General features: G+C 41.6%; 1 protein-coding gene across 1 annotated transcript in view; it reads left to right on the top strand.

Annotated features, from left to right (window-relative positions):
- The first annotated feature begins 3679 nt into the window (after window positions 1-3679).
- The window catches only part of LOC138973646 (microfibril-associated glycoprotein 4-like), a 29005-nt gene continuing 9358 nt past the window's right edge, over window positions 3680-23326 (top strand). Inside the window, exons 1-3 of the mRNA XM_070346374.1 lie at window positions 3680-3873; window positions 11429-11775; window positions 12976-13061. Of these exons, the coding sequence (XP_070202475.1) occupies window positions 11460-11775; window positions 12976-13061 (402 nt within the window). The 5' untranslated portion in view covers window positions 3680-3873; window positions 11429-11459. The remainder of the gene's footprint in view (window positions 3874-11428; window positions 11776-12975; window positions 13062-23326) is intronic.

Genomic DNA, 23326 nt, shown 5'->3' with positions numbered 1-23326 from the left:
AAAAAAAATTTAAAAAAAAGAGAGGCAAAAAAGAAAGGGTTGAAGCTGCCTGCATGCAACTGAGATAATAAAAAACAAGTCGCGTAAGGCGAAAATACAATATTTAGTCAAGTAGCTGTCGAACTCACAGAATGAAACTGAACGCAATGCCATTTTACTCGTAGCATCGTCAGGCCACCGCTCATGGCAAAGGCAGTGAAATTGACAAGAAGAGCGGGGTAGTAGTTGCGCTAAGAAGGATAGCACGCTTTTCTGTACCTCTCTTTGTTTTAACTTTCTGAGCGTGTTTTTAATCCAAACATATCATAATATGTACATATTTTTGGAATCAGGAACCGACAAGGAATAAGATGAAAGTGTTTTTAAATTGATTTGGACAATTTAATTTTGATAATAATTTTTATATATTTAATTTTCAGAGCTTGTTTTTAATCCGAATATAACATATTTATATGTTTTTGGAATCAGCAAATGATGGAGAATAAGATAAACGTAAATTTGGATCGTTTTATAAATTTTTATTTTTTTTTACAATTTTCCGATTTTTAATGACCAAAGTCATCAATTAATTTTTAAGCCACCAAGCTGAAATGCAATACCGAACCCCGGGCTTCGTCGAAGATTACTTGACCAAAATTTCAACCAATTTGGTTGAAAAATGAGGGCGTGACAGTGCCGCCTGAACTTTCACGAAAAGCCGGATATGACGTCATCAAAGACATTTATCAAAAAAATGAAAAAAAACGTTCGGGGATTTCATACCCAGGAACTCTCATGTCAAATTTCATAAAGATCGGTCTAGTAGTTTAGTCTGAATCGCTCTACACACACACACACACAGACACACAGACACACAGACACACACACACACGCACATACACCACGACCCTCGTTTCGATTCCCCCTCGATGTTAAAATATTTAGTCAAAACTTGACTAAATATAAACAAGTCGCGTAAGGCGAAAATACAATATTTAGTCAAGTAGCTGCCATTTTTCAGCAAGACCGTATACTCGTAGCATCGTCAGTCCACCGCTCATGGGAAAGGCAGTGAAATTGACAAGAAGAGCGGGGTAGTAGTTGCGCTAAGAAGGATAGCACGCTTTTCTGTACCTCTCTTTGTTTTAACTTTCTGAGCGTGTTTTTAATCCAAACATATCATATCTATATGTTTTTGGAATCAGGAACCGACAAGGAATAAGATGAAAGTGTTTTTAAATTCATTTCTAAAAAAAAATTTGATAATATTTTTTATATATTTAATTTTCAGAGCTTGTTGTTAATCCAAATATAACATATATTAATATGTTTTTGGAATCAGCAAATGATGGAGAATAAGATGAACGTAAATTTGGATCGTTTTATAAAAAAAATATTTTTTTTACAATTTTCAGATTTTTAATGACCAAAGTCATTAATTAATTTTGAAGCCACCAAGCTGAAATGCAATACCGAAGTCCGGGCTTCGTCGAAGATTACTTGACCAAACTTTCAACCAATTTGGTTGAAAAATGATGGCGTGACAGTGCCGCCTGAACTTTCACGAAAAGCCGGATATGACGTCATCAAAGACATTTATCAAAAAAATGAAAAATACGTCTAAGGATATCATACCCAGGAACTCTCATGTCAAATTTCATAAAGATCGGTCCAGTAGTTTAGTCTGAATCGCTCTACACACACACACACAGACAGACAGACACACACACACACACACACACGCACATACACCACGACCCTCGTCTCGATTCCCCCCTCTATGTTAAAACATTTAGTCAAAACTTGACTAAATGTAAACAAGTCGCGTAAGGCGAAAATACAATATTTAGTCAAGTAGCTGCCAATTTTCAGCAAGACCGTATACTCGTAGCATCGTCAGTCCACCGCTCATGGCAAAGGCAGTGAAATTGACAAGAAGAGCGGGGTAGTAGTTGCGCTAAGAAGGATAGCACGCTTTTCTGTACCTCTCTTTGTTTTAACTTTCTGAGCGTGTTTTTAATCCAAACATATCATATGTATATGTTTTTGGAATCAGGAACCGACAAGGAATAAGATGAAAGTGTTTTTAAATTGATTTGGACAATTTAATTTTGATAATAATTTTTATATATTTAATTTTCAGAGCTTGTTTTTAATCCGAATATAACATATTTATATGTTTTTGGAATCAGCAAATGATGGAGAATAAGATAAACGTAAATTTGGATCGTTTTATAAATTTTTATTTTTTTTTACAATTTTCCGATTTTTAATGACCAAAGTCATCAATTAATTTTTAAGCCACCAAGCTGAAATGCAATACCGAACCCCGGGCTTCGTCGAAGATTACTTGACCAAAATTTGAACCAATTTGGTTGAAAAATGAGGGCGTGACAGTGCCGCCTCAACTTTCACGAAAAGCCGGATATGACGTCATCAAAGACATTTATCAAAAAAATGAAAAAAACGTTCGGGGATTTCATACCCAGGAACTCTCATGTCAAATTTCATAAAGATCGGTCCAGTAGTTTAGTCTGAATCGCTCTACACACACACACACACACACGCACGCACGCACGCACACACATACGCACATACACCACGACCCTCGTTTCGATTCCCCCTCGATGTTAAAATATTTAGTCAAAACTTGACTAAATATAAAAAGGAGAAAAAAAGTTCAACATAATCATTTATTTTTCTCCCTAACATTCAGGTCAACAAAGTCATTGTCATAGCTAGGCAGTCATTCGATTCCAAGACAATCATCACAGGTTTGAACCGACCCTTTCGTTTAACCATTCAAAAAACAACAGCAATAACGCTGTTAGTACTACAGCGCGCTCAACGTTCGCCCTTTTGAACTCGCGATGAGACTTGTTTCTTCTGGTCGCCAAGCTTACTGTTAACAAACGCATGTACTAGTTGGGATTCCCCCAATTTTCGCGACCTTGACCGAATACTCTCGAAGTCAGCACTACAGCGTTCATGCATAGGGAACAGTTAGAAAGTTAACTTCGGGAGTTCCCACTTTCAAAAGAGGCCTCTACTTCCAGTGTTTCTGACTTCCAGTTCATGCATACGGGCCCTGCATGCTTCCCCCGACAGCGGCGTTTTAGGGGCTCCGCTCACATTATGTAACTTCAGCAGGACTGATGACGTACTGCAGCTTATCCCAGCCCGCTACACGTTGCATGAAAGGAGAACAGGCATAATCGTCATAATCCCTATCGCCGCATAAATAATAGGCCGTACGTCGTCTGTGCCGCTGAAACTGCGCAGGTATATTCTGACCGTCATTAGCTGCATTAATTGCGGGGTAAAAACGGTCATACACATAAAAGCCTACTCGTGCAATAAACACGAGTGTACAGGGGAGCTGCAGCCTATGAAAGCACTGAGAAGGAGAAGAACAAGAAGAATTCCGTGTGAAAGTCTAGGCAGATCTGAGGTGGCGTAAACCTACATGATCGGTAACGCAAGATGAAAGGATTACATCTTTCAGGCTTAGTCGGGTTATTTTAAGCGCGCGCCGTGTTTCTGCCGCAGAATATTTTAGAACAGCTTTAACATCGCTCAGTCTCACCCTTTCTCAACCATCTATCGACAGAACCCTTATTGCACAATATTTTAAGCAGACGGGTGTATCTATCACACCTCTCTATCATACCACACACCTTTTTTAGTTTTCCAACGCATCTGAGCAAAGAACTGTTGACCCGAAAAGTTCTGAATCGAGAAAACTAAACCTTCACTGCGCATGCGTCCCAATGGCGCACCTTCGTGTTCCGTGGCTTTGGGCGTGCAGTGCCTGAGCGTGATTCAGTCTGGTGAAAACAGCTAACGAGCGAGGGTGGAGGAACAAACAACAACAGAGCACGTGATGATATAAAGGTAAGGTGTGGTTTTCTTGTTTTTATCTTTTTGGTATTAATCAGTCCGTTTGTCAATCGATCAGTTAGTCAATCCATCCATACATCCATCTATCAATCAATCAATCAATCAATCAATCAATCAATCAGTCAACCAATCAATAAATGAATGTATCAATGAGTGAATGAATCAATGAATCAATGAATCAATCCTTTTAACTGTTCCCCAAAATACTTTGATTATTCAATATAATATCTGGTTCACATTGAATCAATGAAAAAAATCTGTCACTCATTCAGTCAATGAATTTTATCTTTTTCACAACATATTTTATAAACCAAGCAATCAATTGATCGATCATTAATTGTTCTATCATTAATGGGTCATTTCAAACCAACCAAGAAGGTATACGGAAGAAAATAGAGCATAACAAGTCTTTTTCTTCTCTTTTGACAAAAACAAATGTAACAGAAACAAGTTCATATATATATACATATACTGTTCAAAAAAAGAAACGCATAGTTGCTACTTGCCAAATTTGTTTTATTTTTCGAAAAAATTAACAGAAAATCCAATATTTAGATTATTTGTTTGAAATTTGGTATGGACACAGTTGAATGCACACACAGTTCATTTGCATCTTCAAATCAATCAGTCAATCAATACGATTGGGTGCCGAGGCTGTCAAGTCAGTAGGGGGTGTGACTGCCTTGAGCAGCAACAACTGCCCGGCACCTTCTGGGCATGGACTGGATCAGATGCCCGATATCTTGCTGTGGGATGGTGTCCCACTCCTCCTGAAGTGCCTGCAATAGATCGCGGTGATTTGCCGGCGCTTCTTCTCGCCTGCGCACACGTCTGTCCAATTCATCCCAGAGGTGTTCTATCGGGTTCATGTCTGGCGACATGGATGGCCAGGGAAGCACCTGGACATGGTGGTCGGTGAGGAACTGGGTGGTGAGTCGTGCTGTGTGCGGGCGAGCGTTGTCCTGCTGGAATATGGCATCCTGGTCAGCCAGAAGAGGAAGGGCGTGTGGGCGCAGAATTTCCTACACGTATCGCTGGGCAGTTATGCGCCCTTGGACGTGCACCAGGGTGCTCCTTCCAGCGGTATTGATCGCCCCCCACACCATGACGCCTCCACCACCATGAACGGGTGCCTCATCCACACAGTTGGGCGCGTAACGTTCGTTTACTCTCCGGTAGACCCTCCTCCGACCATCATGTCGCTGGAGCAGGAAGTAGGACTCGTCGCTGAACCACACGTGTCTCCAGTGATTCCGGACGGTCCAGCGAAGGTGCTGGTTGCCCCACTGCACTCGGTTCTGGCGATGGCGGCGGGTGAGGACAGCTCCTCTGTGAGGTCTGCGAGCTCTCAAACCAGCTTCATGCAGGCGGTTCCGCACGGTCTGGTCCGATAATCGGTGTGGCCCGGGGAGAGCCTGGACAGAAGATGAGGCCGACAGGAAACGATTCCGGAGGTGGCGGAGCCGTATGAAGCGGTCGTGAGCAGCAGTTGTCGCCCTTGGTCTTCCCGCTCGTGGCAAGTCAGCAACGGAGCCAGTGGCTTGAAACCTGACCCACAGTCTACTGATGGTGCTCTGGGACACGTGGAAGTGCCTGGCGATTGCACTTTGACTTTGGCCTGCTTGTAAACGACCCAATGCAATTTGGCGGTCTTCTCTGCTCAATCGGGCCATCTTTCGTCGCTGAATTGTCGTCTGATTTCTTTGTGGCGAACAATCCGCTTTTATGGGTTTTGGAAAACATGGTGAGAGCTCAATATTCCCCGAGTTTCACGAGATTACACTGAAGCATGACGAGTGGTCATGCCAAATGAGCAATTTTGACATTGTAGCCACTGATAACGCATGCGTCACGTGCAGAGCTCACTTGTGGCAATGGACGAAAGGTCGACGACCAGATAAACATTTTCTGCAGTTTGGTGGATATCCTTGTAGCCATATAACTAAATTAACCAAATATTACAAGCTATGCGTTTCGTTTTTTGAACAGTATATAACAGAGGATAGCAGTTTTGTCTTTGAATTATTTATTTATCCCCGAGTACGCAGTACTAGGGTCCAACAGACTTTAATTGTGTGTGTGTGTGTCTGTCTCGACTTAACGGCTTATTGCTGGGAAACTACTGGGCGCAGTTCTTTCAAAAGTTGATACACTAACTTGATAATAGGTCCGATTGATCGTATTAAAACTTCATAATGTTACCTGGGACCTAAATGCGAAATAAATCACAAAAGCCACTCTTAACGGTGGGAGTTTTTGCGGTGGGAGGCTGGTCGCTTTGCGAACAGCCAGTCACTGAACTAAAGGGGAGACTTGGGCGGCTGAGCCGAACACGTCACGCAGTGACGAGAAAAGCATGATTTGCAAGACAGCCGACGGGTGGGGATTTGGTCTCGGCAAAGAAACTATTGGTCTCGGTGAAAGAGAGACAGAGAGCACGAGAGAGTCTATGGCCAAAGTGATCCGGGTTCGATTCCCAGCATGGGCGGTCTATTTTTTTATTTTTAATTCTTGTTTACTATTGTTTATTATGAACGTTTTAATGTTTTATTTTACTCTAATAGTTTTTTTAATTGTGTAAAATAAATAAATAATTTTCTTTTTTTTTTAAATCCAAGTGATCCGGGTCCGATTCCCGGCATGGGCGGTCAAATTTTTTTTTTTTTAATTCTTGTTTACTATTGTTTATTATGAACCTTTTAATGTTTTATTTTACTCTAAAAAAATTTTAATTGTGTAAAATAAATATATATATTTTTTTTAAATCCACGTGCACAAGACAGAAACTTTCATACTGGGGGAGCGAGCCAGTCTGAAGAGTACTCGGGTCCAACGCCAGCGTTTTTTTTATTTATTTGTTTATTTATTTATTTATTTATTTATTTATTTATTTATTTAATCATCCATTGGATTCCTTCACTCGAGCTAGTTACTCTTTACGTTTTTATTTGTTGTAAATCAGTAGCACACACACACACAAACACACACACACAAACACGCGCGCACACACACACGGACACACACACATGAGCTCTCTCTCTCTCTCTCTCTCTCTCTCTCTCTCTCTCTCTCTCTCTCTCTCTCTCTTTTCCACTTTTACATAAAAACAGAATGTTCGCAAAGTCTAAGCTCAACGTCCGAGTGAATTGTTGACTACACAAAAGCTCACTAAAAACTTCCATTTCACCTGAAATAAATTATGATCAAATCGTCATCAGATACAAAGTTTTGTTGTTGTTGTGGCCTTTTATTTTGAATAGGGGGCATCCTTAAATGCAAATGCCCTGATGCATAAACAAATTACTGGCGGTCACGAAAAACCAATCAGACACTTACCCATCAAGTCAGCCTGTTATCAATTCTTCATCAGAATGTTTCGGTGGTTCACCACTAACGGGTATTTGACGGGTACTTTTTTCTGCCACCCCGGGTTAACCTGGGTTATTGGACACAGGGGAATCCAAGGCTGCAATATATTTCCGGAGCAATTAACCTTTAGGCCAAACATAAATAGATGTTGGTGTTTTTTTGTTTTGTTTTTAAGATTTAGTCGAGTTTAAACATAGACCAAATAGCCTGGACCGCCAACTCGTCACGTGACCCTTCGAGGTTACGACGCTCGACTTTCAGGGGCGCTTTGCGTCCGGTTTGAAAGGCCAGCGATTCGAAGACTGAAAAGAAAGCACGCTCCAGTTATTTGTGACAATGGGAGGTGACAATGAACTGGATTTTCCAAAACTCCAAACTAAACTTAACAAAACTCATCGAAAAACATGTTCCATATGCACTTTAGCTGAGTTTATTTTAGCATTTTCAGAACTTACCTCGGCAACTTCGTCCATGTTTACAATCGACACCGGATATGACATCCCCCTGATTTCTGAAAGGCCATGTAAGCGTAGGTTCCTAAATGCGAGAGGCCGCTACCTCGTAATAGAGAGAAAGAGCGGAGAGAGAGCTAGTTGGCGGTCCAGGATAAATGGTCTATGGTTTAAAGGAGGTTACTTCCTTTAGTCTCGGTATGGTTCGCAAAATATGCCAAAAGTCGAACAAATTTTTGGAAAAAAAAGTGTTAGGGTCGCCGGGAAAAAATAAGGTCGGTCGGGTTACCCTAAACCAACATTTTTTTTGTTGGCCTTACCCGATCTCTCTTTGGAGTAACACAGCCCGGATGTTCTGGGTCGTGTACTACCCATAATTTGTACGTTAATGATATACGATACCGATACATGCACAGGCTGGCGGCGGCCTTACGATTTAAATTTCTTTTTTTACTGCTGGTTGAAGTCACCGAGACAAACTTCGTTCTTGAAATTCTTTGTCACTTCCTCGGGAGACATGCAGACGCACCACTATTCACGTTATGACGTCTTTTTGCACTTTTGTGTGTCTTTTTGACGTCAGAAGTTTCATTTCGAAAGAGATGGTCAAAATGAGACGTCTTAGTCTTTATCAATCAAAATCGATAAATAAAAAAAATAAAAAATAAAATGTACATATAACTGTCACGCGCAACTGTCCGTCTTTACCTCGTTACACTTGGAAATGTAAAGCGTCTTGCTTTTTCTATCTGAATGCTTTTTTTTGTCTCCACCGATGGAAAACATGCTGTGTGAGAACTGTTGACATGTTCCCCTCTTTTTTTGTGGCAATGCATCGATTTCTGTTAATTCCTTGTAATTTCGTTTATTACAGATCGGCGAATGTCTAGCTTTTGATTCAAGCAACGTTTTATTTTGACGCTAAAATGCATTTAATGCATGGGTAGGTTGCTGTTTGTTTCCATTGCATTAGGCTTCCATTGACAGCTAGACCGGCACGGTTGGCCTAGTGGTAAGGCGTCCGCCCTGTGATCGGGAGGTCGTGGGTTCGAACCCCGACCGGGTCATACCCAAGACTTTAAAATTGGCAATCTAGTGGCTGCTCCGCCTGGCGTCTGGCATTATGGGGTTAGTGCTAGGACCCGGTGTCAGAATAATGTGACTGGGTGGGGCACGAAGCCTGTGCTGCGACTTCTGTCTTGTGTGTGGCGCACGTTATATGTCAAAGCAGCACCGCCCTGATATGGCTCTTCGTGGTCGGCTGGGCGTTAAGCAAACAAACAAACAAACAAACAAACAAAAAAGTCACGTGCCCATCTGGCAGAATGACGTGCCACATCAGTAACACGGGGGTGGGACATGGATACCCTATCTTAGTCTGAATCCCGGCCCGGCCCGGAGTCTTCTTCTTCTTCTTCGTTCATGGGCTAAAACTCCCACGTTCACTCACGTTTTTGCACGAGTGGATTTTTACGTGTATGACCGTTTTTACCCCGCCATTTAGAAAGCATACGCCGATTTTGGGGGAAGCATGCTGTTTTATTTCGTGTTTCTATAACCCACCGAATTAACTCTGATATGGATTACAGGATCTTTTCCGTGCGCACTTGGTCTTGAGCTTGCGTGTACACACGAAGGGGAAAAGACACTAGCAGGTCTGCCCGGATTCGAACCCGTGATCCGCTGATCACGACTCGAGTGCTTTACCAACTGAGCTACAGGGCCCCCTATTTTAGTGTGTGGTCATGAATTTGTCATTTGATTTGCCGACCGCACTGAGGCCTGACTGTTAAAGGTTGAACAGTATCTGCAACGTTGACTATTAATGCTGGATTATCTTGTCGTTTTTATTCAGTGTGAGGTCCTGTTACTGTTGAAGTGTTAGCAGGACCAGAGGTATTGTCAACCGACTTCCGGCTGAATAATGGATAACAATATTGTTCGTGAAATCTAACTGGGTTCAATAATATTTATGAGCGTACTGTCTGTTGGTAAAGTAATGGAATAAAGAACAGAGTACAACATTGCCAGTCAGACCTCTGTGCAATCGGCAAATCGAATTGTTTCGGTTGACCCGTGGTTTTCGGCGGGAACTTCAAGGGAAACAAAAACTAAAACCCGATATGAAGTTTTCATGTTCAACTCCCGGAAACTGATACTTTCCTTCCAACAAATGAACATGCGGTCGGTCAAGTAGTCAAATTGTAACCCCGACACAGGCACTGGTGGTACTTACGAGCAATTTTCAACAGGTGAGGCGGAATAACAGTTTAATTGTTGTCATATTTTGTTTTTTCTTTTCTTCTTCTTTTTTTCTGGAGGCAAATGCCATTGTTCCCAGTTCCCTGCTCATCTATATTGAGTAACAATGGATTTAAGTTTTGTTTGATTTTAAAGGCACCGTCCTTCTTGTGCAAAGAGTTTTTCTGTCTCTTTTAACAAATATATTTTTTACCATCTCAAGCTAATGGTTTTACCGTGTGGGCGTTAAACATTACTTATCATCAGTGCAAAGAATTCGGCTCACCATCTCAGATCTGGCCGGAGTTTTACACAGGACAAATTCCTACCCTCCACTGAGACGCATAGTCAAAATGAACACCGTGATTGCTTCCTGTGCAGAACTGGGAGTTTGTGTTACTTAATTTAGCAAATTGACATCTGTGGGAAGACCATGGTAGATCTAAACTGGCGAGCAGACTGTTATAACGAAAAGGACGGTCACTCTAAAAGGGACGATAGCTAGGTTCTCTGACCATGGGAGCATGCTTACAGATACCCCATGTATAAGTATGGACTTCTTCTTCTTCTTTCATGGGCTTAGACTCCCACGTTCACTCATGTTTTTAGCACGAGTGGAATTTTACGTGTATGACCGTTTTTACCCCGCCATTTAGGCAGCCATACGCCGCTTTCGGAGGAAGCATGCTGGGTATTTTCGTGTTTCTATAACCCACCGAACTCTGACATGGATTACAGGATCTTTTCCGTGCGCACTTGGTCTTGACTTGTGCTTGAGTGTACACACGAAGGGGGATAAGCCACTAGCAGGTCTGCACATAAGTTGACCTGGGAGATCGGAAAAATCTCCACACTTAACCCACCAGGCGGCCGCGGCCGGCATTTGAACCCCCGACCTTCCGATTAAGAGGCCGACGTCTTACCACCCCGCCACAGCGCCCGTCTAAGTATGGACAGTCCCCCGTTTCTTACAGGCCAGAATTGGTGTGTGACGTGAGTGGGGCGAAGAAGTACCGTTTCATGGGCAATTCTCGCCGCTAGAGACGCCAGGATTCTCGCCGCGAACGCTAGGTAGCTTTGGGCTTGCTCGCTTGGCGAGAAATCATGGCGGCCGCACTGCTGCCAATCCGAATGGCTGTCCATGGCTGTTTACCGACCAGTGAAGACGACCTTTTAGGTATCAACCAATGGTTTTTTAATGTTTGCGTAGCTAGCCATCAAACCGTTTCATATACACTCTCGCCTCCTAGCTCAACGAGCGGCTAGCCGCAAGAATATTTCGCCTGAAAGAAACACGCGTCGGGTCTATGGGGGCTTACATGATCGAGAGCGCGAGAAGAAAGGCACCTTTCATGTTTCTGTCCCGGGACAAGCATAAAGAAATTGCCAGAAAAAAGAGAGCCTGAGTGCGATTGCTCTCAAGACTATCTTCCGAGCGGCGAGCTTCCTGCTACATACTACAACTAATATCGATTATTTTCTTGCAGATACCTGAATCTAAGAATATCCGAAACAAAGATGGAGGCATTACCAACACTTCTCTTCCTCGCTGTGTCACATGTCTTCCAGTGCGTCGCTGTCAGTGATACACAAACATACAAGTCTGAGACATTTCTGAACACAGGATTGAACGATAAGACATTTTCGGCAGAAATTGTTTTCGACGTTCCAGCCGACCTTGCGATACACTGCGGAATGTTGTGCAGTCGACATTCTTCTTGTGTGACCTTCACCTTCCATCGTGGTCAATGTCAAGGTCATTCAGCAGTGATGACGCCAGCAAGCGCTCACATGCCTGCTTCGGGAGCGAGATCTTTCGTCACCGCCGGAAGTGGTAAGTAGAATGCTCACGCAGAAAGAATTAAACACACACACACACACACGCACGCACGCACGCACGCACACACACGCACGCACGCACACATACACACACACACACACACGCGCGCGCCCACGCACGCACGCACGCACACACACACACGCACACACATACACACACACATGATGATGATGATGATGATGATGATGGTGATGATGATGATGATGATGAGATGATGATGATGATGATGATGATGATGATGATGATGATGATGATGATGATGATGATGATGAGGAGGAGGAGGAGGAGGAGGAGGAGGAGGAGGAGGAGGATGACAACGATGATGACGACACGACGACGTGCACAATCAGACCAATTTTACCCATACTGTGACAGTCACAATTCCAGTTGTCTTGCTTTTTTGTTTTTTGTTGTCTGTTTGTGTGCATGCATAATTATGCATAAGAGGTCAGCCTATGTGTAGACGCACCAAAACAGAAAATCAATATTGTGTTAATTCGAATGAATAATTTCCAACGGGAGGTGACCTCACTAGCAATCGACAAGTTGTTTCTCGTATTGACTCTTTAGTTCTGATGTATTATTCTCAAATTTGGGATAGTCGGGTCTTTAGCATCGAAAATGAGTACAGCAAATCTGAAACGAGTAATTATGCTCCAGTTGCGCGTGGGGCAGTACCTTTTCCAATGTTCTTTGTCTGTGTGTCTGATAGTCTGTCTGTCTGATAGTCTGTCTGTAGGTTGACAGATAGAAACAGGTAGACAGACAGGCATTCCGACACATGCAAAGAGAGAGCGACCGACAGACAGAGAGAGGGAGAGACGGACAGACACACAGACACAGAGAGACAGAAAAAAAAGACAGAAAGAGAGAGAGAGAGAGAGAGAGAGAGAGAGAGAGAGAGAGTGAGAGAGAGAGGGGGAGAGAGAGAGAGAGAGAGAGAGAGAGAGAGAGAGAAGAGAGAGAGAACCAGAGAAAAAGAGAGATGGAGAGAGAAAGAGACAGACAGACATATAGACAGACAGACAGACAGACAGGCAGACATACAGACCGACAGACAGTTATAGAGAGACGGACAAAGTGATATGCTGATGATTATGATTACGTCGACGACGATGATGATAATTATAATGAGGATGACGACGACGACGACGGAGAAGAAGATGAAAACGATGATGAAACTCTGTGTTTCAGCTGGTTGCAAGGAAGATGGCATTCACCTTCTCCGGGACACAAACTTGGATTTGAAAGTCACCGTACTTTGCGAATCTGATTGGTTGGTGAGTGTGCATTATGTCAATGACACAATATGCTATCATGATTAGTTGGTGAGTGTGTATTATGTCAATTACACAATATGCTATCATGATTAGTTGGGGAGTGTGCATTATGTCAATGACACAATATGCTATCATGATTAGTTGGTGAGTGTGCATTATGTCAATGACACAATATGCTATCATGATTAGTTGGTGAGTGTGCATTATGTCAATGACACAATATGCTATCATGATTAGTTGGGGAGTGTGCAGTATGTCAATTACACAATATGCCATCATGATTAGTTGGTGAGTGTGCGTGCTATAGAATTCATCATAATCATGCAAATGATTATGATCGGTAGGTAAGTGTGCATAAATTGAATTGCACAATATCCAAATTGCATTGGTTGCTTACTTTTCATAATGTGAGTTACACAATATACACAAATTTGATTGGCAGGTGAGTATGCAAAGCGCATACTGCAAACTATGCAAATTTGATAGGTTAGTAAGTGTGTTCATAACTAGACGCTTTTCGAATATATTTTGTTGATGATTACGTAAGTACGTTGATGTTAACACCTAAGAGAGGCCTACTTTGTATAAGGGGAATCTTATTTAAGTGAAATAATGCAAAACACAGTTATTCTACTTGCAGTGTTCATGCATGAAGTCATCCTGAACTCAGGTCAAAATGAGTTCGGCTCATTCTCTCCCTGATTTTTATTTTTACATATTTAGAGCTTTTTGTAATGTATTATTGATATAAGCAGGACACTTTTGCATCAACGCAGGAACGACGACTGACTGACAGGCTACAGAAGATTCTGACCGATGACACGCACCCACTCAGACCTAACGTGACAGCAGACGAATAGACAGAAGCTTAAGATTTAGACAGCCATACACAAGAACCACACGCTACAGAAACTCATTCATTCCATCTGCAATTCACATCTTCAACTCTCAGGTGGGGCGCTAGGTGCTGGTGCTGTCGCTCTGACAACGGCATAATCTTTACATCCTTTTATCAGTTGTTTTTCTCTGTTGTTAGTTATATGGACTTATAGGATACAAATGTGAGAAGATAATGTGGTTAAACTGTGATAAGGTGATAATGTGATAATAATTTTTAAACAGGCAATGCATTGCTTCTATTTGTAGGCTTATTTTAGTAAGTGTGTGGGTACAATGTTTGCGTGTAACGATATGATGTGAATATGCGATGTGAATATTACTACATGCATGGTTGATTGATTGATTAATTGATTGATTTTACAGACACACTGTCAAGCTTGTAATTTCTCTTTTGGAGATGAATAAAGATTATTGTATTGTTTCTTTCTTTATTTGGTGTTTAACGTCGTTTTCAACCACGAAGGTTATATCGCGACGGGGAAAGGGGGGAGAGGGGATAGAGCCACTTGTCAATTGTTTCTTGTTCACAAAAGCACTAATCAAAAATTTGCTCCAGGGGCTTGCAACGTAGTACAATGTATTACCTTACTGGTAGAATGCAAGTTTCCAGTACAAAGGACTTAACATTTCTTACATACTGCTTGACTCAAATCTTTACAAAAATTGACTATATTCTATACAATGCTGGGGAGCATCGGGTAAATTCTTCCCCCCAACCCGCGGGGGGGTATATTGTATTTAATTGTATTGTATTGTATAAGCAGATTCGCGATCGTCGGGGGGGGGGGGGGGGGGGGGTAGTCAATCTAAATTCACAGAAGGTTCTCTTTTGACCTTGAGCGTGAGGAGTCTTCCCTCGTACTTCGACATCAACACAATTGTCTACGGTAGTTTCTAGCCTAGCCTTTTTTGTTTTGAATTTCTTTTTTTTTCTCTCCTTTTTTTCTTCTCCGAAGAAGACCTTACCGTCGAAACTTTCAGATTTTAATTTTTTTTTATGTTGAGCAAACTCTTAATGTAAGTCTAGTTTAAATTGTTTCTGTTTTTTTGTTGATTCCTTTTTTTTCCGAAACGAAAATAATTTAAACTGATTTAACTCTACAGTAGCGTCAGAAGTATTTCAATCAATGCGTTTTCTATTAGAAGTGACATCAACCAAGGGACATGGACAAGAAGTCTTCAACAGAAATGCATTCGTCTGGAACTTTCTTTTAACATGCTTTTGTTTTCGTGATATGTTCGTACGGTAAAACTTTCCTCTTTAAAAGCTTGGAAGAGGATTTTTCTTCTTTGGTGCTTTCTCTGACGTGGCCGTGGCGAGTTCATGACTCTTTGATTCCGAATATCGGGCGGAGTTTCAAAATCGAGGAAGTCCTCACATTCACATGTTTTTGTGGATTGATGGAGTACCCAAAGTTATCGATAAATCTCCGACATGTAGCATGCTTGATTACACTGAAAAAACAATCAAGACAGATTTCCCTGCAGATGATGCTGAACTCCTCAGCTTAGTTGAAAGTGGTCAAATCCACTCGCATACTAGATATTGTATGTCAAGCTTTCGATCAAGCTGTCGGTTCGGTTGTCCTAAACCAACATGTGTCAAGTCTAAACTTGTAACCAACTTTTAAATCAATGGAAATTCCAAAGGTAGGTTGTATGAAACAAAAATGTTCAGATACAGCTAGATAATTATGTCAACGCTTATAATCCCATCATTTTGAGACTTTGGAGAGCAAACATGGATATTCAAGTCATTTGTAATGCTCAAGCTGCTGCATATTATGTTTGCACCTATATTGCAAATCTGAACCTGATGACTTTCAGTCCTAGGTTCCATCCCCGTGTCACCACAGTGGCACGTAAAAGACCTCGGTCATTCTGAGTTGCAAGTTAATTCCTTTTTTTCTAATTGGAACACAGGTTTTGCTCATAAACCTTAAGTGTTTAAGTTAGGCCAAACAAAAATATGTGTTGGTTTAGGGTAACATGACCCCACAAAATAGGGTCGGATGGTCGGTTTTTTTATTTATCTATTTTTAGTCTCGGTATGGATCGCAAAATGTGCCAGAGGTTGTTTTGGGGGGATTCTTTTTTTAGAAATGAAAAAAAAAGTGTTAGGGTCGGCGCGAAAAATAGGGTCGGTCTGGTTACCCTAAACCAACATATCTTTTTGTTTGGCCTTAGTACTATATTGATGAAACACTCAACACAACAGAATGATTCTTTGAGAAGTAATGACGCCTACACTGTTCTGCATGCCAACGCGTCTTAGTTAGACAAAATCGGTGAACAAAACCAACTGTTTTGGATACACATTTGATTGTCCTTTCCCATGACATGCAACACTTGTTCAGTTTTAGTTGTTCTGATTTTTTTGTCGGGTGGATTTGTACGTGTAGGCGTATGACCGTTTTTACCCCGCCATTCAGGCAGCATACGCCGATTTCGGGGCAAGCATGCTGGGTATTTTCGTGTTTCTATAACTCTGGCATGGATTACAGGATCTTTTCCGTGCGCACTTGGTCTTGTGCGTGCGTGTTCACACGAAGGGGGATAAGGCACTAGGTCTGCCCATAAGCTGACCTGGGAGATCGGAAAAATCTCCACCTTTAACCCACCGCGGTCGGGATTTGAATTCACGACCTTCCGGTTAGAAGGCCGATGTCTTACCCACTTAGTCCGTGATCTGATCGAAAAAGTGTTATCAAAAAGAATCCTCTTTAATTTGGTTGTTTTGGGTTAGTTTAACCACGTGTTAGGTTTGGTTAATTTTAGTTATTGAAATGGTAGCTTTCATGTGCAAATCTGTCATAGAATGATGTCATATTGGTGACTGGTTATGTCTTAAAAGATGGGGGTATGGTTTTTATAACTGGAATAACTCTGTTATCTTTGCAACTACAATTTCAATTTAAAGTTGTTTTTGACCACAACCAACGCACAAATAACGGTAAGCTAAGGAGAAGCAACGTCATGTCACCTAAACCTTACAAATGACATCACAGGCTTGACGTCAATAAAAATCAAGGTAGACATTTTAAAACTGGTGAAAAAGTTTGTCCTACAATCGCGTTTAATCAGAAATACGTTAGTTTTTCATACTCACATATAATTTGATGTATGCTGATTACGAAAAGACAAATATATTGCCTGAATCTTACAACCTTGGATGCTGACGCTCTTCATAACTATCATAAACTTAGTCAAAAATTGATTGCAACTGATTTTGCTCCCAAATTAAATACTTGATTCCCGTGTCATTTCATCTAAATTGTATATGCCTGTGAAGGCCGTTTAATTGACTATCTGGATCACCTTTCGGATTAAAGTGTTTTTTTACAGGTATCACGTGACCGCCGCTTAATTAAGGGTACACTCAAAATCGACTGGACAAGAACGGAAGGGCCCAATTAAAAATCAAAGAAAAATCACAATCGACAAACCTTTCAAACATTTACATACGAAAAGAAAGCCAAATCAATTTTCTACCCAGAAAAGGTTGTTTTGTTTAGTTAGCTTGCATATTACGTGTGCTATGCTATTCCCACAGATGCAAGTGTCGATCGCACGAGCGGTCACAAACAGGAGTCATTATTATTAGGGATATTGTTACAACAAGCGCTGTAGTTCAGCAATGACTCGGTCGATTGCTTTGAAACTTTCAGAATATTTTTACAACACACTAGACGTACTTCGGGCAAAAATTGGGATCGTTACACATATTTGTTCAGATATGACGCAATGTTTCGAAACATGTTTTTAAACTCGTCATTGGATTGTTCACTTGCGTCCAAAACAATCATGACTTCACATGTCTTCAGACAAATGATTGATACAAACACTGAAAAAGAGTTACATGCGTGTAAGCACTGACGCAAATTTTTAGGCATGCAAAGACGCTTGATATTTTAAGGATGATATTGGTGCCACAGCGATGACCAGCCAAGCATGACTGCACATGTTTTTAGAGGCACGCAGCGATACAATATCTGGTAGGCCTACTCGTATCAGCGCGAAACAGCGTGAACGTTCCATTTTTTTCTCATGTATTTGCACAACTAGCAAATTCACTCCAGTGGTTACACACAAATGAAACTTTGACAGTATATGTATCAATCATTTATCGTATGCAAAGTCATAATATGTCTGGATACAGGGGAACAATCCAAATCCAATGACGAGTTTAAAACCTTTTTCCGTGACATTGCGTTACATCTGAACAAATACGTGCAAGGATCCCACATTTTGCTTGAAGTACGTCTCTGGTATGTTGGTAAAATATTCTGAAAGTTTCAAAGCAATCCACCAAGTCATTGTTGAAATACAGCGCTTTTTGTCACAAGATCTCTAAAAATGACCAAAAACTCCCTTTGTTGACCGCTATTGCAAGAGACACCTGCATCATTTGGAATAGCGTATCACACGTAATACGCAAGCTAGCTAAACCAAACAACCTTTTCTGGGTAGATAATTGATTTGGCTTTCTTCTCGTATAACAAGTTGCACAGGTTTGCTTATTGTGATTTTTGTTCAATTTTTAATTGGGCCCTTCCGTTTTTGTCCAGTTGATTTTGAGGGTACCCTTATTTGAGCGGCGGTCACATGATTTCTTCAAACCAAAAGGCGATCCAGATACATGTAGTCAAGTAAACGTGCTGTACTTGCATATATATACAGTTTGGATGAAGTGACAAGGGAATTAATGCCTTCATTTTGGGTTCAAAATCTGTTTCAATAATTGTTTGGCCAAGTTTATTCAAAAGAAAAGGGAAGAATGCATCAACGATGAACCCATTTCCATTTCGCTCTGATATTTTAGGTTTTTTTTCTCACCACATTTCTATTAAGGTTTTAGGTAGAGTGCATAAGAAGCATTGAAATCTAAGAGAAAATATTTGTTATTGACATTGGATCACTAACGGTAACCCACGAGTCAGTCAACCAAAATGGGAGACGATTATTTCGCGACCAGACTTGCGGAATGCACTTGATGTTCTCGTGGGAGGGACTTTAGCAGAGGGCATTTACCATTCACAAAACTTGTCAATCCATTGCACACAAATATACTGAGAGTGTTTCAAACCCGCAGATAACTCGAAATATACATTTACTAGATGAATACCCGCTTCGCCGGGTACGGCTTCGCCGGGAAGAAGTAGAGCCGAATACCCGGCTTCGCCGGGGACCCGGCTTTGCTGGGCGTACGCCGGCTTCGCCGGAGCACCGTACGAAGGAAGGGAGATAAACGCGCAAAACACTGGAGAAGATAAGGAAGAGTTATTGGGAATGGATGTACAGAAAAACCAAAATCGGTTCAGCGCTGCGCGCTGAGAGCACGCACGTGTTCAAAATTTTCCACGATTGTGTCCGGGGTCTACCTGAATATATGCCCACCAAATTTGAAGTAGATCCATCGAGAACTTTGGCCGTGAATCGTGAACACACAGACAGACAGACAGACACACACAAGCCGTATATAGATATAGATGCACACAGCGAGCAGTTTTCATTTGAACAGCCTTCCTTAAAAGCTTCTCTTGCAAAAACGCCGTTTTCCCGCCGATTGGGTCACAAAATTGGCGTCTGTCATTTGTTTCTCCATTTTTTCCCAATTTTCATTACTTGTTTTTCTTCAAATCAGCGCGGCCGCTGATATGTAAAAGAGTTGGGGGGGATGTAGCCAAGTGCACTTCGCTACCCTAAACACTCTAATCATCGCATAGCGAAACAGCCTTGTGTACAGTACAAAGGGGATCACCCACCCCATAGCAGACGATACGATGCTGCGCGCGCACCATTGCCGGCGCATATTCTAATAAAATACCTTTCTTTATATATCTACCTAACTTCTATCTTTCAAAGTCCCTTTTATCTTTGATACGGTCCTAATTATATTTAGGTTTGCATAGAAGTCACTGATTAGGCTGGATGGCTGCATATTATTGTGTTATTTACGATAATGCTTCGAACTGACCAAAGCGTCACTCTGACCTTGACCGGTTTTCATGTAGCGTCGAGAGAAATTGATTCTCACAAACTCATCTTTGTCTTTTCAATCATTGTTTTGTCATTTTTGTATCACTATTACATATCCCGTACCTATGTTGCATATGATTTTAGTTTGTTTAATTGGTTGTAATGAGTGATGCTTGGTTTCTCTGCAAAGATTCCTAATTTATGCAGACAGGTACTCGCGCAGGAATTTAGCCGATTCCATTTACTTTCGGACTTTACCGCTTCGTACTAAGTCAATGTATAATTTTCCCCCAAGTAACGCATATCATGATGTTTGTCTAGGGTTCTTCTTTTTATCTGTATGATTTATGAATTTGTCCATTATTCCAGTTTAGAGAGTTTTGTAATTTTCTGCACTGAAGTTGGTTCAGAGCCTTCACTAGGACCATTGTTTTTGCATCCTACTAAATAAATATAAGTTTTTACGAAATGTGATCTATTGCAATGGAAAGCTAAAGGTCGTAGCTTTAATTTGATGTATTGTTTGTTATGATTGGTTATGTATTTGTTTAAATAACGTAGGGTAAAGCAAGTGTAAGAAACACAGATTCCGTGTTTCTGGCCGTATTCAGTCCGATTTTCATCACCGCCGGACGGTGCTTTCTGTGCAGTCCGCGCCGGGGCTATAAGTATAAGCCGGACACCGGCATAAGCATGCAGATCCAGTTCAGACCTTAGAAGGACCTCCCCCCAATCCTCCCTCCTGCTGCCAACCGTCGAAAGGACAAGGAACCCAGAGGTCTGTTGGTAGAGCCTTGGCCCTGGAAAGGACAGGGTTCCCGACCCTCTATCTTTTTTTTTTTCTTTTTTTTTTTTTTTTTTTTTTTTTTCTCCCTCGTACCACAACCATCTAAGGTTCCCCATATTAAACTATGTGTATCTATGTTTATATCAATAGTAAATGTCTATGTGTTTATTGTTAGTAAATGTTCTACGTTACATGTATTATGAGTGTATCTTAGGTCTACATATTAATCTAGCTGGATGATCTCGGCATAGCACATCTTACTTCATTAAGCTACAAACTATTTGCTATTACTATTATTATTGCTATTATTATTATTATTATTATTATGAACCAACCACTTCCTTCGCTGCACCTGCCCACCTGCCGTGTTTTCCGCCGACGGGGCCGAAATCGCGTGTGGCCCGTGCACTTGTAAGTTATTCCTTACTCTTTAATTATTTACTATTTAAGTTATTGAGACATCCCAGTGCACTAAGGGATTTATAGAGCAAATCGAGAAAATTCATTATTGAACGAAGCGCATAGCGCTGAGTTCAATAATTATTTTCGAGATTTGCTCTATAAATCCCTTAGTGCACTGGGATTGTTTCAATAACGATATTGTCAGTACCGCCATAGAAAAAAGAAGATTCCAAACGCACATTTTGCAATGCGCATTTGAATAGGCATAACTGTGTGGTCAGGTCGTGCACAGTAAAGATCTACTTTTGTGTGGGGTGTCTCAAGTGTGTCGTGCTTTCGTCACACGCATTTTAATTTCTGTTGGTAAATTCCAGTGTAGCGTTAATCTGAACAGTGAAGATCTTTCAGAGAGACCTCATTTGAACTCGGAGAAAGGCTCTTCATTATTTGCGATTCGAAACCTCCAGTCGAGCTTCGACGGATTGACTATGCGGAGTGACTCCCCTTGAATTGACTCAAAGCGGGACTCGACGGTTCGCACATTTTCAAAACAAATGTGGCATATTTCTCATGTTCTATCTTCACTCATCGGGGAGTCTGATACTAAATATGAACGGTAAGAATGCTCTGAACCCTACACGTATTATATCCCCATCGTTTGTTCGTTTACATTTGCCCAACATGTTAATTTGCTGAGCGGGGTTAATGTCGTCTGCTAGGCTACCTGCCAACCTGGGCAATGGAACGACTGCAGTCTGCACTGAGTCTGTACGCATGAGGCAGGCTGCTAATAAATCTTATATATGGTAAGAACGTTCTGAACCTTACACGTTTTCGATTACGATTGTTCTTGCTTTGAAATAATAATTCGGAAACCATTCATTTACTGAACTGATGTAGTCGTATTTCTGTGTTGTCTGCTACAGAGTCGATCGAGTCAGTCTTCCAAACTGGTCTAGCTGGTACGTTATCGGAATAACACTTGTGTTTTCTGTTAGCCGCTGGGAATTGTATACTAACTCATCATTTGGTAATGTGGATGATAAGCTACATGCCACTAACACGGCATATGAGAAGAATCTATGCAAGTCGGCGAAAATTAGATGAAACACAGCGGCTTCTAATTCTATTTCTATTTAAATCACTGGCACTGGCACAGGCACATGCAATCTGTCAGAAAAAAAACCACTTCTGCTTTAATTGAGAAGCAGGGAATTTATGGTCATTTGGTATTGTGGAGAATATAAGCTACATGTCATTAATTAATTCTGAGGATGAGAGCACAGTCTTGCTTAGGCAAAGGGCGCAAGAATACGCTCTGTGGAAAAGTTAGCGCACTCCAAGAGTGCGCTAACAGTTTTAGCGCATCGCCATTAGCCAATCAACTGGTTCACATCAGTCATGTGACACCAGTACTTACTGACAATTATTATTATTATTGTTATTACTATTATTTTTATTATGAACAAATCATTTCCTTCGCTGCACTCGCCCACCTGCCGTGTTTCCGCCGGCGGGGCCGAGGTCGCGTGTGTCCCGTGCGCTAGGCTTATAGTTAATGCCACGTTACATTCATATACTCCATGTGTCACCTTAGGTGTATATATTAGATTAGACAGCCAGCCTCTGCCTACCATATCTGAGACGTCCGTCTCTTTTGGGAGGAGGAGGGTGGCCTTTGTAGCTGTGCGAGAGTATGCGAACGACTGTGTATGACAGTGTAAATAGCCTATCCTCTTTTTCTCACCCCCACCCCAGAGGGGGTTACAGAGACACATCTCTGGCCTCCTCACCTGACCCCCTTCCCATGCCTCTGTAGACAGAGGGTGCCATAAAGGCGTTGATGAATAAACCGACATAAAGTCGCAGCCCTGTACATATGTTTTTAACCGGCCAGTATAGGTCCTAGGGAGGACCGGGTTTGCTTTTCGCCAGTTGACTAGCCGCCGAATCCACAAGTACGTAGAGGGTGCCTCGGCTTCTCCACCACGACCCTCCTTGGTCTGACACTCACTCCTTTGCCATGATCAGTCGGATGCCACTTTCACAATTTTATTCTAAAGTACCAACAAATCAAATCAATTCCCTTCCGGAATAGCAACGTTCCACGTTTCTTGAATACAAAAGCATTTCTGCCTCGGAATGAAAGAATAAATCTCTACAATCGTGTATCCCCTGCAAGGAATTGATTTTAAAT

The sequence above is a fragment of the Littorina saxatilis genome, linkage group LG8 (assembly GCF_037325665.1).
Source record: "Littorina saxatilis isolate snail1 linkage group LG8, US_GU_Lsax_2.0, whole genome shotgun sequence".
Lineage (NCBI taxonomy): Eukaryota > Metazoa > Mollusca > Gastropoda > Littorinimorpha > Littorinidae > Littorina > Littorina saxatilis.
This window is presented reverse-complemented; position numbering and strand designations above follow the sequence as displayed.